General features: G+C 50.5%; 1 protein-coding gene across 1 annotated transcript in view; it reads left to right on the top strand.

The window, feature by feature from the left end:
- Positions 1–15883, top strand: part of LOC107527910 (neuronal acetylcholine receptor subunit alpha-7) — a 48549-nt gene extending 32666 nt beyond the window's left edge. Inside the window, exons 5-10 of the mRNA XM_087829238.1 lie at positions 4417–4496; positions 6684–6851; positions 7757–7951; positions 8888–8974; positions 10855–10964; positions 15383–15883. Of these exons, the coding sequence (XP_087685364.1) occupies positions 4417–4496; positions 6684–6851; positions 7757–7951; positions 8888–8974; positions 10855–10964; positions 15383–15883 (1141 nt within the window). The remainder of the gene's footprint in view (positions 1–4416; positions 4497–6683; positions 6852–7756; positions 7952–8887; positions 8975–10854; positions 10965–15382) is intronic.
- Positions 15884–19875: the final 3992 nt, after the last annotated feature.

Here is a 19875-nt window from a genome sequence, read left to right as displayed (position 1 = left end):
GTGAAAGGGTGCTGCGTGCTTGGGGACTGTCACCTCCAGCAGCCCTCAGAAACTTGTCTAGCAGCTGGCAGGAGCAAGGCAGGTAGTGGTCATGTTTAGTCCTCCTGAGGTCAAGAAGTGAGGGATTCATCTGTAATCCAAGGCCGTCTGGTTGGTAGACCAGATGCCACAAAGGTATCCAGGTCGGGTCACTTTCTAAAAGCACTAAAATTCTTTGCTAAACTGCACAGCAAATGCAGAGCTGCTTGTTGCAATATGGTCTAGAAAGTGATAAACAGCTAAATATTTTTTAAAAAGAGAGATTGCCACCCGGCTAGTGTGGCTCAGTGGTGGAGCATCCTCCTACGCACCACGAGGTCACCAGTCCGATTCCCAGTCAGGGCACAGGCCCCGGCTGTGGGCTCCATCCCCAGTGGGAGGCATGCGGGAGGCAGCTGATCAAAGACTCTCTCTCATCAATGTTTCTCTCTCTTTCTCTCCCTCTCCCTTCCTCTTTCTCTAAAAGCCAAAGGAAAAAATGTCCTCGGGAGGGTTAACAAACAAACAAAAAAATGTGCTCAATAAATACTTGTGCACAGACGAGATGGAGGGACGCAGGGACGGGGGAGCAGGAAGGGGACGTGTCCCTGTGATAACAGGAGAGCGGAAGGGAGAGGAGAGAAAGCCTGGTGGCAACCTGGAAACAGATAATGCGACTGAATCCAAAAATAGACACCGGAAGTCGCAAAACCAGCTTGAATTTAATGAGATCCTGACCTTCTGATATTCTGTTACTGAGATTTGGAGAAATGTTGAGCTTAATACTTTCTGCCAGCTTCCGGGCACTCGGTGGTGTGTTCTCTCTGTGGGCTCACTTGATGTCTCATTAACGTGGGGGGGGGGGGGCTAAGGCGGGGACATGCCGTCATTCCACGTCAGCCGGGGCTTGGAAAGGAGCATCGGTGCGGGACAGCTGAAGCGTCCCATCCTGTCCATCACGGTCCTCACTCCATTCCAACTGGACACTGGAGGCCCAGCATGAGCCACTAATGGTTCTGGAGATGAGATACGTTTTCTGTGCTTTGAACAGGCTGGGACACTGCAGACCAGCCATCCTGCGTCGCAGCTGGGATGGGCTTTATTTCCCTGATGGATGGGGAGCGAGGCTGGGCACTGCCAGCCAGCTGGCCAGGCTGCTCGAGGAGAGGGCGGGCTCTGAGCAACTCGCCTGCCAGATGCTGAGCCCAGGAGTTTCGTGCTTGCCTCATCCTGCTTTACCTTAAGCCTGTGGTTCAAGGATTTTTCTGAACACAATTGCACTCCAAGTGAGCAGCGTTGGTGGATTGCTAGTCATGCCCCTCCTTGGATAGAAGGAAAGGCCTCGCTGGTATCAGTAGTCAGAAAGCCTGAGCCCAGGACATCTCAGCCACCCCTGTGCTGTGCAACTGCGGGCAGCTGCCTCAGCCTCTCTGGGCTTCTCTGTTCTTGTGCTGCTCAGTCAGAAAATCCTATAAGGACAATGTTTGTTGAACTTTGTTGATGGATGTATTTGAAGTTGCTTTTGTTGCGTCTGCAGGCTTCTGCGTGGCTCTGGGAGTGCAGCCCTCTGGCTACAGCCCTCTTTCTGTCACATGTTCCCATGACCCTTGCGCTGATGGCAGAGCCTGGGGAGAGGCTGATGCGTACAGTACGTACACAGGAGTGGTGGAATCCAGCCTGTGAGGGCTCATATTGTGCTCATCAGTGAATCACCAATGAAATAGAATTTATTTCCTTCCCAAGTGTCTTAGGCTCCCCCACAAGTTGGCCCAAGGCAAGGGCTTCAGTGCACATAGTTAATTAGGGAGAGGAAGTGAGACAGAGAAGGGCTGGAAGGAAGCCAATATTGAATACATTCAAAAATTCAAAAGCAAGCTACTTCCATGGGTCATGGGCCCATTCCCACAGCGACCCCTGGGCGTTTATCTGCCAGCCGCCTCTGTTGTGGGTTGAAAGCTGCTTCTGAGGGTGTCAGTTCTCTGGCACCACCTCTGCTCCCTGCCCTCTGGTGGACCAAGTCGACAGCTGTTGGGGCCTGGGGCCTGGGGCCTGGGAAGGACACTGTCGGTGTGGTCAGCTACAGCCCACGTGAGCCACACACTCAGTTCCCATCATTTCGCCTCATGCTGAAGACTCGATCCCAGCTCCTGGTGGGGAGCACAGCACTGAGGTGAGCGGTAGGGACAGCGTCCCAGGACCCAGGGGGTTTCTCAGCCAAGCAGGAGAGGCAGGCGGGGAGCAGAGGTAACAGAGCAGCCAGGACCTGCATCCTTCTGAGCAGTAACAACTCTGCCGTGGGCTGCGTGTGTTGTTACCATGGTATCGCATTGGTCCGCACATGCACTGGAATCCCTCAGGTCCCACGTGGCCACTGTTAATGGCTGCTCGGGATGTTCATCAGTTGGTATTTAAAGGCTCCTATCATCACAGCTGACCTGGGGGTGCCGTGGGGACAGGAGGCCATCACTGGAAATCAGTAGCTGCTCTTGGGTCTGGCAGGAATCTCCAGTTGAGCAAAGGTCGTTGTGCAGCTTTGGACTTTAGAGAAGGTTCTAAGAAGTGCTGTTGCAGCATCTGCATTATCATATACTCAGACCTGCACGGAGGGAGGCTGTTTCTAAATCGGGTCGGTGGAAAGGAAGTGGACAGACACAAGTGGAGCCGGCCAGCCTGTGTTTGCATATCCAGAATTCTCCTCCGAGCTGTCCATCTGCACCTCCCTTCTCACCCCTGCCACTGCAGATTTTGGTTTTAATTCCTTCATTCACTCAACCAATATTTAAGGAAGGCTTATAGGCTGGTGTCACAGTGCTCTAGGGTTCAAGGTCACAGGAACAGTTGAGCCAGACAAAAACCGTACCCTCCAGAAAATGGGACAGAGAGACAAGAGTATAGAAGAGGGGGACACCCACCAGATTATAGGGGCTCCAAGAAAAATACAGCCGGTGGAGGGAGTATACAGGTGAGGCAGGTCGTCCAGGACCTGGAGTGGGGACTCGTCGGAAGGGGCCTGGAAGCAATCATTTTACATTTTTACCAGGATGTGGAAAGAACAGGCACTGCCATATCATTTATCATCCTAATGGAGCTGCTGGAGAGGACATGTGGCTGGCCCACCGAAGGCTTTGGTAGGGATTTACTGTGCTGGACATCATGGCGTTTGCTCGGTCCCAGCAGAGAGATAACAGTGCTGACATGTCGCCTGCCAGGTTCTTGCAGTGGCTTTGGCCACTTGTGTTTATAGGGACTCATTTCTCCTGTCTCAGAAAGCTGTGCTCAGGCTCCGTCTTTAGCAGCGGGGCCCTTTTTCAAACAAACCTCATCTCCAACCCTAACGGTCAAAACAGATAACGTGGCATTAGCACACATTACTGTAAGAATTTACTTTTATCTCATTTCTGTAATAAATTTCCCCTTGCCAAGGGGAAAGAACTGGGAACTGCCCTAATGAATATTAAGATTTGACTTTTGATGATGACAGGGGTACAGTTTCATTTATCTCAATTTTCTGCCTTGGTTGAACCGTGTTGAGAGATCACCGAGTCACACAGGTAAGCCGTTGCTAATGGCAACAGGTCTTTATCGAGTTTTTACCCATTTATCTTGTGATCTCAAGGGTCTCTTCAATTAAATTGATCCGATTGCATCCAGGAAGAGCTCGGAGGAATTTTTTATCCTCCCAGAATTGAATCACGGATCTAACAGATGCTCTCGGTCTTTGTTGTAAACATAAAACTCAGATGAGAAGAAATCCAAGCTTAAAATAAGCAAAAAGATACCTCCATGGCGTGCGTGGCCTCACACTCGGTGTTCTGCTGGTACAGTGGCAGGAACATGTGCTGAGCCAGATGCAGGCTCTGTGCTGAAATCCTAGGTGAAAGTGTAAACTTTCTAAAAGACCAAATGCAAAACTGCAGTCCTACTGGGTGACTCACTTCAAGAGGTGCAAATACATGCACTTTCATGGGAAGAGAAATTGATGTTTTTCTCTCCTTCTCTCTCAAATCAATAAAAAATTAAAACTTTTTTAAAAAGAAAAGATTTGTTTGGGCCCATGAGTGAGTTCCACCTTCTTTTTATCTCCTGCAGTTAAATCAGAGTTTCCCATTCCCTGATGTCCCCCCTAAATTGTCTTCAGGTTCATTTTTGCTGAGAACTTTGTTTTACACTCATATGAAAAAACACACACAGTTTATATGAAATAAGGGTGGATATTGGCCTCTTCGAGCCTGTCTCTGAGAAAGTATCCCAGGTCAGCTGCAAAATATGCTCTCAGACCAGTACCTGGGGCAGGGGGACAAACAGCAGCACCTCTCAAAGCTGCTGGGACCACAGTCATAGCAGACCTACGGGCATGGGGGGCAGTGCCAGCTCACGAAGTCTTTTTCCTGTTTCTAGTGCCGATGAGCGATTTGATGCCACCTTCCACACCAACGTGTTAGTGAATTCTTCCGGGCATTGCCAGTACCTCCCTCCAGGTAAGATCACTTCCTTGGTCGTCCTTGTTAGACAAGTTGTGTTTGGGGTGTCAGCCCTGATGCTGCTCCCAGGAGCTGTGGGCCCGTTCTGAGCCCTGGGCAGGTGCTGCTCTGCAGGCGCTGGGAGCGAGACTGTGAATGTGCTTAGCGACCCTCTTGAGCACAGGCATTGAGGAGCACTTACTTGCCTGTTAGACCCCCGATCAAGGGGCTTCAGCAGGAGCTCATTAGTGACATGGTTCTGAATGAGTGCTGCTCCTCTCTCTCAGCCAGACAGCAGTTAACCACTTCCTGGGACTGATTCTTTCCTCACCAGCCCATCACTTCTGTGGACTCACAGGGCCCTGGGCTGCTCAGCGACTGGGCCATGGGCTTTATGGTCTATGGATAGTAACAGGATTAAAAAGCCTTAGATGATTTTTTTGGATCTTTTCTAAGGGAGTCTTCTCCCAACCACAACTGATTAATTTTCTGCTCCCAGGCAATCTGCAACCACCCCAGCTCACCACCTCCATACACACCCCCCACACTCACACAGACACATGCAGACACACATACACACTCACAGACACACACACATTCACACACACACCCATGCTCACACACACACTTTTCGAATCCCAGTTGTAAGTACATCATCTTTGTCAACTCCTCTGGGATTTTTGCATCCTTCACTTTCCTGTTACTGTTTAGAATCTGAAGGTGTGCATGTGTGATGAGAGCATGAGGATTGTGGACCTTCTCGTTATTTGCCCAGGACTCCCTCAGCACGGTCTTCAGTAGAGCCTATGGTGCTGTCTTGAACTTGAAGACAGTGAGGCTTCAGATGAGCTCTTTTCTGGACACTTTTTCAAGCAAGATCCAGCTTGTTCTGGAAGGCTTAGCTGCAGTCTAGAGGGGCAGGAGGGACTCAAGTCCTCTCTGGTCACACTCAGTCAAGAGACCTTCATGCCTACATCGCCTCCTCTCGAAGGGGGGACCAGAAGGCCAGAAGAGTGTGTGCACAGTGCACCGATCAAAAAGACCTGCAGGCCCTGGGTGGTGTTCTTGGTGGTTAGAGCATCAGCCAGCACATCAGAGGGTCTCAGCTCCATTCCCGGTCAAGGGCACGTGCCCGGGCTGCAGGTTTGATCCCCAGCCCCGGTCAGGTTGTGTGGGGGAGGCAACTAATAGATGTGTCTCTCCCTCCCTCTCTCCCTCTCCCTCCCTCCTTTCCCCTCGCTCTAAAAATCAGTGGAAAAACATCCTTGGGTTAGGATTAACAACAACAAAGACACACAGGGCATCATGAAGAATGCGTTGTTTAACTCACCAACCCTTTACTGGGACGGCAAGCCTTTCACTCCCATGAAAGGTAGGCATCGCTTATTATGAACAGCATGTGAGGGTAGAGACCAAGGCATCTCTGTGTGTTTATTTTTAAGATTTTCCAGCTTTATTGAGATACAGCTGACAAATTGTAATATATCTAAAGTGTACAATGTGATGGCAATATACGTAAACACTGTGAAATGATATCAAGTATATACGCTATTACTGACTATAGTCACCGTATTGGACATGAAACCCTTAAACCTTACCCATCTCCCACCTGCAAGCCTGTGCCCTTTGACCAACCTCTGCCCCACCCTTCAGCCCTGGTAGCCACCATTTAGCTCTGTTTATGAGTTCAACTTTTTTTTTCTTCTTCAAACTATGTATAAGTGAGACCATATGGTATTTGTCTTTCTCTGTCTGGCTTATTTACTCAACATAATGCCCTCAAGGTTCATCCATGTTGCAAATCGCAGCATTTCCATCATTTTAAAGACTGAATAATATTACATGTAATCCATAAGTGTGATATATTATATATATATACATATATGTGTGTGTATTTTTATCCGTATATGCATCAGTAAACATTTAGGTTATTTCCATGTCTTGGCTACTGTGAACAATGCTGCAGTGAACATGGGGGTGCAGATACCTACTTGAGATAGTGCTTTTGCTTCTTTTGGATACATACCCAGAAGTGGGATTACTAGATCATACGGTAGTCCTATTTTTTATTTTTGAGGAACCTCCATGCTGTTTCCATAAAGGCTGCACCAGTTTACAATCCCACCAGCAGTGCAAGGCTGCTGTGTATTTGATGCACATCTCATCAGCTTCCATTCATTCTGACGGTGTCCGTCACGCATACAGGCATATTCAAGAGCTCCTGCTACATCGATGTGCGCTGGTTCCCTTTTGACGTGCAGCAGTGCAAGCTGAAGTTTGGATCCTGGTCCTACGGAGGCTGGTCCTTGGATCTGCAGATGCAGGAGGCGGATATCAGTGGCTACATCCCCAACGGAGAATGGGACCTCATGGGTAAGCCCAGCAGAGGTGTGACACTCGCTGCTAGAAGAAAGCTGCTCTATTCCTGGGCTTGCTTAAAACTGGGATTTTCCACTCTGCTTTCGGTATATTGATTGCACCCTGTGGCACCCTCCATGATTTATCGAGAGCTATAGGATTAGAAACAAAAGCAATTAGAAAATTCAGTGCTTCCTGTGGGGAACTTGGTAAGAAACATTTAAATGAGCCAGAGCTAGTGTGGGCATCCCTACATCATTCTGATCTCTGTTCCTAAAATCATGCTGGACAGCAAATTGCATTTATAATGGTGTAAAGTTTACAATGCATTATTTAGAATCATGGTGTCTTAGTCCACTCTGGCAGCTAGAACAGAATATGACAGACTGGGTGGCTTATTAACAACAGAAATCTGTTCCTCACAGTTCTGGAGCCTGGGAAGTCCAAGATCAAGGTGTTAGTAGATCTGGTGTCTGGTGAGGGAGGCCGGTTCATAGACAACTGTCCTCTCTCTGTGTCCTCACGTGGCAGAAGGGGCCAGGGAGCTCTCTGGGGTCTGCTTTCAAGGACACTGGTCCCATTCATGAGGACTGCACCCTCTACCTGGTCATCTCCCAAAGGCCCCACCTCCTAACACCATCACATTGGGGGTTAGGTTTCAACATATGAATTTGGAGGGGACACACAGACATTCATGTAATTCCAATCCATGAAAGAAAAAACCTCATTTGTCCAAATATCACTAAGATTCTCCTAAACAACTCTATGATAAACCAGGAAGTGTTCATTCAAACACTGATTACCCAGGTTTTTTTAGCACGTAAACTGCATGGCTGTGCTTGGGTGTTAGACTCATTAAAATAAACAAGCAGGGTCATTTCATTTGAACTGTGGCTCCTTTCCTCCCCGCCCACATGGAGGAATCCCGGGCAAGCGCAGCGAGAAGTTCTATGAGTGCTGTAAGGAGCCCTACCCCGACGTCACCTTCACGGTGACCATCCGCCGCAGGACCCTCTACTACGGCCTCAACCTCCTCATCCCCTGCGTGCTCATCTCTGCCCTGGCCCTGCTGGTCTTCCTGCTCCCCGCAGACTCTGGAGAGAAAATCTCCCTCGGTAAGTGCAGGAGCCTTGAGGTGGGACGGGAGGGCTCCGCCTGGGGTCAGCACTATGGACAGCGCCAGGGCGTGTCGGGGCTCCTGGGCAGAGAGGTTACCAGGTCCACACACTGACCTAGCCCTGGACATCTCCCTGACACCACAGGCTCCAGAGGTCAGCTCTGTGCTGGATGCTACGCCCTTCTGAGGTACCGTGGCATCCTCTGGTCCTACACAGATGAGAGCACACAGGAAGGGGCCAGCTCTTCCCTGAGGGGCCTGGGTTTTCTCCCCTCCTGCCACCCAATTCTGCTTTTTGGGGGCAGCATTCAGTGTGTGCAGGGAATAATTTGGGTTAATCCAGTCTCAGCTTGCATTTGCAAGTTGCACTACTCAGTGTAGTTCCTTAGGGTCATCCAGCAGGAAGAAAATTCAAGATTTGGAATGGCTAAAGGCGCTCAGACTCTCAGAGCTGCTAAAGAGCATAGTTAGCACATGTAGAAGCCATTCTCAGGCCTGGATCTTCTGAACATTAGGCTGGGGCATGTTCAGTGACTTGTCCAAAGTCCCATAGCCGGGAAGCAGCAAAGGCTAGTCTTCAAACTGGCTGTTTTCTTTTTCCTGCCTAAGGAGACTACCTCTCAATACCAGTGTAATAAAGAAAATGGGAGATACCAGTGCTAACTTCAGCGATTTATTTAGTGTTGTTCTTCTAAAGTTCTGGCTCCTAAATGGGACTCCACCAGGGACATCTCTGGAATGCTGGTACATGGCATGACTGTCCCGAGAAATGCCCATCCCACAAATATGGAAAACCGAGCACTTGGTTTCAGGAATGTCTTAGACACACCTGCCCCTCCCTAGTTCTTTGAACCTCAGGTTAGGAGCCCCTGTGAGATGGAATTTTGAGGTCTCACGGTCAGTCTGTTTCAGGTGCCTTGTGTTTTTGTTTCAGGGATAACTGTTTTGCTCTCTCTCACCGTGTTCATGCTTCTGGTGGCCGAGATCATGCCTGCAACATCCGACTCAGTGCCCTTGATAGGTAAGGAGACGTGGGCTTAAAGCGTGCCTAGGATTTCCCAGTGCAGAGCAGAGCGTGTCCTCTGAGGCCATGGGGAGCTGCACCTCCCTCTGGTGTCTGCCGAGGAGATGGCTGCTGTGACTGTTCAGAGCGGCCCATGTCCTCTGCTCACCTGGGCACTAGCTTCGCAGTTTGGCTCTAAGCTGCAGACATGCCCCCTTCCTCCCTAATTCTCCCCCCTCATGCTTGCTGTGGAGCCAGAGATTTTATCATTAGAGATTCATTATTTTAGCTTGGATCATCATTTCCCTACAAATCATTTGTTAAAATGGGAAGGTCACACACTTTAATTCTTAGTCACTGTTTCCTGGGATAACTTGATGTCTCTGTATAAAGTTAAAGCATGTGAGGACATGTGAGCAGGACAGATATGTTCTGGCCAGGACAGATCTAAGCATGACCTTCTGCCCAGGGTCCCTACGTAGGTCACTGGGTAAGTCTGCTAGAGATGCCACAATAAAATTCCACAGAATGGGCGGCTTACACAACAGGAATGCATGCGCTCACAGTTCTGGGGGCTGGAGTCCAAGGTCAAGGTGTTGCCAGTGTGGCTTCTTCTGAGGCCTCTCTTCTTGGCCTGCAGATGGCCTCCCTCCTGCTATGTCCTCACATGGTCTTCTCTCTCTGTTTACATCACTGGTGTCTCTTTGTGGGTTCAAATCTCCCCTTCTTACAGGAAAACCAGTCAGATAGGATCAGGCCCCACTAACGACCTCATTTTAACTTAATCACCTATTTAAAGGCCCCATCTCCAAAGACAGTCACATTCTCGGGTACAGGGAGTTAGAGCTTCAATATTTAAACTTCAGGGGGACACAGTTCAGCCCATAGTAGTCGTGTTTGGTTCGCTCTCATTCCCCTTCTGGTCCGTGGTGCTAAGTTTCAGTCTCAAATGTCCACCTCCAGAAGCTCCTCCCAGGTACCTCTTGGTTTACTCCAGAGGCCAGTGAATTCCTTCCTGCCTGAAGGGCACCAGGTACTTTTAAACGGGAGTGTGGGCTGTACACTTGGCCTCTACGCCAAGATGCTTTCTGCTTATAACAGCCCCTTCAGCAGCTAGCCACACTCACGGTTCTGTAATCAGAGTTGCTGATCAAGGAATGCCTCCCCGTGCCAGCCTTTGACCTAGACCCCTGGCCCACAGGATTGCTAATTCCTGCACCAACCCTGCAAAGAAGGTGTTCCCATCCTGCTGTAGTGGTCAGTGACCTGAGGCCCCGAGAGGTCAAGTCGCTGTCCAGACTCACAGATGGAGCCAGGGGACCAGAGGGGAGCTCGTTCACACTCTCTGTGCTGCTGCTCGCCTGGGCCAAGGTGGAGACACGCATCCTTGCCCATCAGAGCTGAGGCTGATGTTCTAGCCTGAAAAGTCACTGCAGCTCACTCACCTCTTTCTCAGGCTAGACACTGGCGCCCCCTAGTGTCTCTAGGAAGATGGGGCCAGACTCACGGTCCACACTAATTCCCTAGGTCTCCAGGCCTGGCCCCAGGTTTCTGGGCCCTACATTCTCACTATCCGGGTGTTTTCAGTGGCACTAATGGCCCATGGGCTTTCTCATGGGAACAACCTCGTCACCATCCTGCAAGGCGCTGTTAAGTCTCATTGGGGGAGGAGGCAGAGGTCACAGTCAAGGACAGGAAAGTGGGTCTTTGTACTGTGAGCTGGCTGGCCTCTGCCCGTGTGGGGTGGCCAGCAGGCCAGGAGGCAGCCCTGCTTTGCCCCTCACCGCCACAGCCCCTGACAGCCAGAGAACACGGTCTGGCCCCACTGCCCTGTGCCGGCGTCCGTGCGCCTTGGGGCGTGGAGCCGGGTCTCACCCTGCGCCTGTTCTCTTCCGCAGCCCAGTACTTCGCCAGCACCATGATCATCGTGGGCCTCTCCGTGGTCGTCACGGTGATTGTGCTGCAGTACCACCACCACGACCCCGACGGCGGCCAGATGCCCAAGTGGGTGCGTTCCTCCCGCCCTCCCTGCAGCGGGTCAGGGGCCCTCCCCAAAGGAGGCGCCATGAATGGGTGACTGGTCTAGTTTAAAAATTTCACCAACAGCTAGCATTCCTAAGACAAGACCTGTAATGTCCACAGTCTCCTCCTGGGGGACAGTGATGGAGGCAGCTCTCAGGGTCCCACGCTCTGTTCTTACAATCTGACACCCAGAGCAGGGCTCACACACTAACATCCCCGTGTATTTTGCTAGCACAGTGATTTTAAAACTTTTTGCATGTGTGCTACGGAGAGCTGTGCAACGCCAGATAAGCACGCAGCCACGTGGTTGAGTCTTCCAAACAGAAACAGGGAGCTGTATCCGTTCACTGCACAGAGGGATGCAGTGTAACTCAAAGCCTATAAAGTAAAGGTTACTAGTTCCCAGTGCGAGAGGGTAATGAAAGGAAATACATAAAAAGAAAGGATTGAATATAGTACCTTGTCCTCTTAGCCCGGGTCATGCCCACCTCTGCAGCGCCTCGCCTGCGGGGCACCGGGCAGTGTGCCATCTGCTGGTGTTTCCCACCCACGTTCTCTTCAGTCCTGTTTCCACAGCTCCACACCCACCCTCCCAGACACTCCCCCACACTCAGGAAACCTTGAGGAGAGCCAAGCAGGGCCTCGGCTTTCACCCCCTCACCTCGGTGTGACAAAACCCCGGGCAGCAGAGGGCTGTCTCCCCCTGCTGCTTACCTGGGCTCTGCAAACCTTCCAGTCTTCCTGTCCAGACGGAGGGGCCCAGGGATAGTTGGGAACTAAAGGAGCCCTCTCCTGTCAAAATGAGCCCATCTTTAGACCCTGGCGCTCAAGTTCAGACGGGTGTCTAGGACTCACCAATGGGCTAAATGCAGTTACAGGATGTAAGATGCATTTTGTTTAACCTCAGAACAGGGAGATCTGGACCTTCTAACAATATTTGTTGTGCGATAATTTACAGTTACACCAGGTTAACAGAGGAACAGCCACAATTTTTGATGATTTTGTAGCACGTATACTTTTAATCTTAGCAAAGCTTGAAAGCGCAGTAAGACTTTCCAGCATTATTTACAACAGCCAAGATATGGAAACAACCTAGATGCCCATCAACAGGTGAATGGATAAAGGAGTGGCACATCTATACAATGGAGTATTACTCAACCATAAAGAAGAATGAAGTCCTACCATTTGGGACGGCATGGATGAACCTAGAGGGTATTATGCTCAGTGAAGTAAGTCAGATGGAGAAAACAAAGACCACGTTTTACTCATATGGAACCTCAAAAAAATCGCTTTACTAAGTGACTGTGTCCCCTTGGAACCTTTTCCATGGCAAGTTCTTACCCTTAATAACAAGCCTCTCTCTCGCCTGATAGCATCAGCAGCAGAGTGAGTGGTGCTGCCTCACATACAGGCCACGTCGCCACGGCCTACGGGCTTGTTTGGAGAAAGTCCCCCCCATAAAAGCTGGGACACATTTGTGCACATTCACCTCCACTCTCGTGCGACTTCCTTATAACCCTGACACACTTTCCATCTGTCCATCTGTTATAAAAGTGAAACTATACGTAAAGAAATTCTGCCCCTCCTTCCACCATCAGCGCTGATAACCATTTCAGTGAATCCCTTCTTTTTCCTCCCAGTGTTTGTTTATGCAAAATCAACACATATTCTTATTTCTTACTTTTGGACAGATGTAAAAATAAGGGAATTAAGACATAAAAACACCCAACCGTTTTTAATGACCTACTGGTGCTTGACTGTTCCAGAAAAATCTTAATTAAGAGCCATAATTATTTGCCTCTCGGCACAAGAGCGCGTTCAAACCAATGGCTGCAAGTGAAGTATGAAGCTTGTCTCTCTCTCTCTCTCGTTTTGCACAGCAACTGCATTTTTTTTCCAAGTGTATTTGAAACATAAACAGCCTCCAAGGGGCTTTTATGATGATCTGTTGCTATGATGAAGATACTGCCTAGTGTGGTGGCATTATGTGACATTTGCACAGCCAGAAACAAAACTGTAACCTAAGAGGAGAGGTCACGAGCAGTTATCAAAGTGCCAAGAGGATAATTTCACTTCAGAGATGCTTTAGCCTTGAAAGCTAATGATTCAGGCCATGGAATTTAAAATCGACTTGGTGGTATGGATCTTTCTTGCCTGAGGTGTGCCCCCAGGAGATGCACAGGCCCCCCACGTGGCAGGAGAAGCTGCTGGCGCTACTTGGCTGCCTCTAGTTTGGATGCATTCGCGCCTGAGCTACCTCAAGCTCTGGTCCAGGCTTTCTGGTGCCTTCTGGGTGAGGGTGGGGCTGCAGGCACAGGGGTTTGGAAAAGAACCCTGTAGAGGCTTTTGCAGATCAGGCCACAGAAGCCTACATATGTTAGGTCACTTAATCCCTATAAGACCCTAAACCAATGTACGAGCCTCTTTGAACCTCAGCTGCTTTACCTGTAAAATGAGGGCATATGCTGACTTGGCAGAGCCTTAAAAGGCCCCAGTGACATGGGATGTCTTATGAGCTCCATGTGGGGGGCCAACATGGCCTGAAGATCTATATGGGACAGATGTCCCTTCTGTACATCATGGGAAGCCCTCAGGCGTCAGCAGCCAGGCTCTCCAGGCTCCGGAGGTGATCTCGGAATGTGGGCAGGATACACAGAACGCCACCTGCTGTGACCAAGCGGTATCTTTACAGCTGCGGTGAAACTACTCTTTTCTTTTCATGGCCTGTCTCTAGGCCGGTCTACTGCACATTCTTTGATGTCCTAAAAATGACTGCCAGGGAAGTGCAGCAGACGTGAACCTCACAACCTACTGCCCATCCTTACAGATGGAAAACGTACCTGTTATGTCACGGATGGATTTGCCTGCAGTCAAACCAAAACGAAAACAAAATCAGTATCTGGGTAATTTCAGAGAAACTGCCCACTTTTCAGGTTCTTGTATAAGTAGGCTGGCAAAAATGCTTTTCATTTCCTGGACTGAGGCTTCAGGAGGCTGCCTTCTTTCCACTAGAGGGGAAAACAAAATTTCTCTCCAGCGTCTTCTGTACGCATGAGCCATGCCTGATTATAAAGCACTTTCAATCGGAGGTCCGCAAACTAAGGTCCCAGTGGCCAAATCCAGCCCACCAAGTACTTTTACAGATGAAATTTTATTAGGAATCAGCACACCTGCTTTTTTATAAGCTGGTTGTAGCTGATTCTGCACCATGTCAGCAGAGCTGAGTAAAAACAGATCTCAGGGCCCACAAGCTAAAATACTTACTACGTGACCCTTTACAGAAAGGTTGACACGCCAGCTTCAGGCTTTTCAAAGTACTTCCATGCACATCCTCTTAGCCAGGCTTCCTTGCAGCCTAATGAGTTAGGGTAGAGGCTCCTGAACTCCCTTGGTTAATACACCTTTAGTGTCTGAGGGTATTTTTTCCCACAGAGCCCCTAGGGCAAAAGAAATACCTAATAGTTCTGTTTATTAAATATGTCAAAACAGCCCTGGCCGGGTGGCTCAGTTGTTTGGAGCATTGTTCTGTACACCAAACGGTTTGATCCCTGGTCGAGGCACAAACGGGAGGCAACCAATTGATGTTTCTCTTGCACATGGATGTTTCTCTCTCTCCCTTTCTGAAATCAGTAGAAAATATATGTCAGAACAACTTAGTAAGCCTCAGCAACATAGCACTGGTTGGCACAGCACACCTCTCAATCTTGGGAGCACACCACCCCCACTTCCTGTTTCACATTGTTGACTTTCTCTGCACGTGCTTTTAGTTTTTATATATATTTAAATATACTTTTACTGATTTCAGAGAGAGGAAGGGAGAGGGAGAGAGAGAGAAACAATGATGAGAGTAATTGGTCAGCTGCCTCCCGCACGCCCCCTGCTGGGGGTCGAGCCTCCAGCCCGAGCCTGTGCCCTGACCGGAATCGAACCGCGACCTCCTGGGTCCTACCTAGGTTGATGCTCAACCGCTGAGCCGCACCAGCTGGGCCGCTACACCTGCTTTAAATTCAAAAACCTGCTTTGCCAAATGACACTGTAAGGGATGTAGCGATCTGACATGACAGTCTGAACCGGTTCAAGTTAGGGGATCAGTGGCGTCAGATCGGGATTGCTGGGGTGCCCTTGAAAATTAAAAATCTTCGGGGTGCCCCTGTGAGTTTGCTGTGGCGCCCGGGGAGTTAGGTAAGACGGTCCCTGGTTACAGGTAAGGATCCGAGGGAGGCCACTGGCCCTGTCCGCGCAGCTCGGGGCCCCTTTGCAGGCAGAAGCCGCAGGGCCGCCTTCCCTGAGGCCGCGGCGTGGGCGCCCAGAGAGGGCTCCGGCTGGTTCCTGGGCGGCGCGGGGAGCAGGGCTGGTGCCGTGGGCCCCGCCCCGCCCCGCCCCTAACGCGCCGTGTCCCCGCAGACGCGGACCATCCTGCTGAACTGGTGCGCGTGGTTCCTGCGCATGAAGCGGCCGGGCGAGGACCGGGTGCGGCCCGCCTGCCCGCACGCGCGCCGCTGCAGCCTGGCCAGCGTGGAGGGCGCCGCGGGCGCGCCGGCCAACGGCCACCTGCTCTACCTGGGCTTCCGCGGGCTGGACGCCGTGCGCTGCGCGCCCACCCCGGACTCGGGCGTCGTGTGCGGCCGCCTGGCCTGCTCCCCGGCGCACGACGAGCCCCTGCTGCCCGGGGCGCCCGAGGGGGACCCCGACCTGGCCCGCATCCTGGAGGAGGTGCGCTACATCGCGCGGCGCTTCCGCGGCCAGGACGAGGCGGAGGCGGCGCGCAGCGAGTGGAAGTTCGCGGCCTGCGTGGTGGACCGCCTGTGCCTCATGGCCTTCTCCGTCTTCACCATCCTCTGCACCATCGGCATCCTCATGTCGGCGCCCAACTTCGTGGAGGCCGTGTCCAAGGACTTCGCCTGACGGCCGGGGCGGCGTCCCGGGCCCTGCGGGGCCGGCTCAGCGCGGCCCGTTGGGCCCCGTCGGACGCGCTGCGGGTCTCCCCGGAGCACCTCCCGGCCGGCGGGCCCCGGGCCGCTGCCGCATGTCTGCATGTCACCCGCCGCCGAGGCCCGCGCCGGCCCCGCGCCGCCCCCGCGGACCGGCCTGACGGGACAAACTGGACCGGCCCGAACCCCGACTCCCGCCGGGCTCCCGCGACCCGCTTCTACTCGCCAAAGGGGGTGCGGAGCGGTTCGCGCTGTCTCCGCGTCTGAGACAGACGGTCCCGTCGCGACGCGCTTCCCGCCCCTCCGCCTCCCCGCCGGGGCCCCGCGCGAGTGGGGGCTCGGGGCCCAGGAGGCTCCGGGCGAGGCTGCCCCGACCCGGGAGCCCGGCGGGTGGGCTCCGGCCGCGCCCCAGGCCGGCAGCGCCGAGTCCCGGCCCAGGGTGACCGGGCGAAGCTACCGCGCGTGCCCCCGGTGCAGGCGGGCGAGTGGGGAGCCTGTGGGCCCGCGCTCCCCGCGCGTCGGGGCCGGGGCAGGGCCGGGAGGGGTGTGGCGCGCGGGGCTTTCCTGGGTGACGGCCCGGCGTGGCCAGCAGGAGGCGCTGGCGGCACAGGGGCTCGGGCTCTGGAGACGGCTGGTCCACCCAGCCCCACCCGGGCTGCTGCCCAGTGCGTGGGCTCCCTGGAGATGGCCTTTGAAAGCCAAGGAAGCTTTACTTTTAAGCTTGCACGGTGACAGGAGTCACCATTTAGATGATCTAGCTGACAATAGTCGCTTGGCCTCTTCCCATATTTCTTGATTTTTAATAATATCAGAGAGAGACATTTCATCCAGTAACTGCCCAGAGCTCAAAGCTGCAGATGGCTTTCAGCCCCCGGGGATCTTTAATCTGCTTCTCACCCCCGAGATGGGGACATCACGCGCACAGATTCGATTTTTCAGAGCAGAAGGAATTGCATACGTTTCTCCAGCCCTTTATTTCGCTCACTGCCGGGTAATGCCCATGGGTTTCTTTGCACTGAGGAAGGTGCTGTGTGCGCGCCTGTGTGCAGGTTCAGAGGGGACGCCTTGTTTACGGCCAAACTGATAGATGAGAGCATCCCTGCCCTGAGTTTGCCCGTCCTACGTGGACAAACAACACACACTCTCTTCTTTCTTTTTAAAAACTACCTTTAGAAAGACCAAGAATGTTTTGATATATAGAAAATGCTTCATTTCTTCCTGCTCTCTGGAAATTGATCCCTAATGCATTTTGCTTTTGAAAACCGCCTTTTTGGGTTTGTATCTTGTACAGAAGAGCGTAGACAAGCGAACAAGGAAACTCATATTTTGACCATTCAAATAGCTGCTCTGCCATTTTTAAATGTAACAAGAAAGAGAGGGGCATGTCTCAGAAGCCGGAAAGGCTGAAGACATGGGCCTTGGTCGTAATTAACTTGCCTGTGCACTTTGGAACCTTCCTGTCTTATGTCTTGAAATATTTTTAAATGTTTATTTGTCTGTTGATGTGATTGACTGGCATATAGAAAATGTAAAGTTTTATGTTCTTAATGTATCATATTTTTCTTTGTAGATCCTAGAATTTGTTTCTAGTTTTAAGAGACCTTCCCCATTATGAGATTATAAATAAACTTCCTCATATTTTCTTCTAAATCCTTATGGTTTCATTTGTTCACACCCTCTGACTCCCTGGAATTCATTTACTGCAGGCAATGGAGGTAAAGATGCATTTTTTTCTCCAAACGGTTCGTCACTTTTGCTAATAAAATATATAACAGTGCATTTCGGTAGTATAATCATAATCTTTTCCCCGCTTGTTCAAAATGCCACCTTTTTGTACATGTTTGGGCCTATTTCTGTTTTATTATCTCTCCATGAACACCTTCAAATTTCTGAGGCTTTTTCATATTACTATCCAATATTCATGTTAATATGCATATTTTCAACTCAAACTCCCCTCAACTAACTCTCTCCCTCTCTCTCACACACACAAGCACAAACATGCATCTTTTTTTAAAAAAAAAAACTAGGGTCACAATGAATTTATAAAATGAATCTTTCACCCTGGTTGGTATGCTCAGTGGTTAGAGCCTTGGCCAGGACTCTGAAGGGTCGAGGGTTCGATTCCCGGTCCAGAATAGGTACCTGGGTTGCAGGGTCGGTCCCCAGCCCCAGTTGCCGCGTGTGCAACCAATCGATGTGTCTCCCTCACATCGATGTTTCTCTGTCTCTCCCCCTCCCACCCTCCCTTCCACTCTCTCTGAAAAAAATCAATGGAAAAAACATCCTCAGGTGAGTATTAACAAAAAAGATGATTCTTCTATTCAAGAATACCGCAGTTAGGCCTGCGTTCACATCTAATTTGACGTCACCGGGTAGGTTTTATTGCTTTGTTCCAACAGGTCCTATACATTTCTCATTGTTTATTTCCAAATATTTTATCGCTTGGCTACCATTTTCAGTGGAATGACTTCTTCCATTTTATTCTCTAACTGGCCGTAGAGCAAAGTAGTAGATTTTGTATATTAATGTCATAATCAACTGCCCTGTGATTTCTTATTGTTTTTAAGATTTTTTGCCGCCTCCTTTCCAATATTTTCCTTATTTCTCTTGCTTACCAACCACATTTCAGAGCAGTGTTAAATTAAAGGGTTTTGTCCCGATGGCACAACTATTGTGTTACCGACATTGAGGGGATGGTTCGATGTCTCAGCATAACTTGTAGGAAGACATGTATTTTCACTGTCATAATAAAAAAGTATGTATTCTCAAACGATCAAGGCTTTCTGGGGAAATACAGGTGACAGATTTTTGTCACAGCCTCCTCAGTATCCATGGAGATGACTGAGTTTCCCTTTTCTCAGTCACTATGTTATATCATCTTAATAGATTCCTTAAGCCCGGCTGGTGTGGCTCAGCGGTTTAGCATCAACCCATGAACCAGGAGGTTGAGGTTCGATTCCCGGTCAGGGCACAGGCCCGGGTTGTGGGCTCCTCGATCCCCAGCAGGGGGCGAGCAGGAGGCAGCCGATCAATGACTCTCATCACTGATGCTTCTCTCTCCCTCTCCCTTCCTCTCTCTGAAATCAATAAAAACATTAATTAAAAAAAAAAAAAGACCAAACCACTATTCTGTTCCCAGGGTGGTCCCTATTTCTGATTTCTGATGTCTGTATTCATAATTGAGATTAATCAGTTTGCACATTGCTTTTGTGCTAAACAGAAAAAGAAACAAAACACCTCTACATTGTCACCATTGACTGGGTTTTAAATCATTTTCTACTTCAGTGTAGAAGTCACCTGGGGCCATCCGCGCATCCATGGTGCTTCTTGCCAGATTTCTCTCATGAGAAATGAGTCCTTGGGCACTTCTGCCATCAACTTTAGTTCTATGTATTTTCTTAGAACAGGAATTTCCATATTTTTCAGCATATCTGCCCTGTTTCACAACATAGGCACTTGGGATTTTCAAATTTCCTCTGTTTTCATGGCTATTTCTTTTTTCATTTCTAATTGCGCGCCTGTCCCCTTTCTTCTGGTTTTGATGTATTTGGCTCGCCAAGGATTTTTTTTTTTTATATTTGCAGACACCAAACTCTTAGATTTATCCATCCGGGGAACTGGCTGCAGGCACCTAGTACCCGGGCGCCCTGTCGCCTACTCTCTGTTGCCTCTCCCAGCTCTGTTCCCTGGATGGATGTGCTTCACTGGCGTATTTGTCAAGGTCCAAACGAGGCGCATGAGTGATGATTCATGGCCTGTCCTGAAGGATGTAACTGTTATCACACTGGGACCTGCCCCTGCAGTTCTCTTGGACTTGCTACAGGCGGGTTTCCTGAAAGAGCTGATTCCTGGCTCCGCCCACCTCTGCTGGAAGAATCTACTCAGAATGGGAGAGAAGCGAAAGTTCCAGATTTTCCTCCGTGGCCCCGTTCGGAAGTGAAGTCAGAGTTTTCATCAGTGTTCAGG

The sequence above is a fragment of the Miniopterus natalensis genome, chromosome 22 (genome assembly GCF_054644295.1).
Source record: "Miniopterus natalensis isolate mMinNat1 chromosome 22, mMinNat1.hap1, whole genome shotgun sequence".
NCBI lineage: Eukaryota > Metazoa > Chordata > Mammalia > Chiroptera > Miniopteridae > Miniopterus > Miniopterus natalensis.
This window is presented reverse-complemented; position numbering and strand designations above follow the sequence as displayed.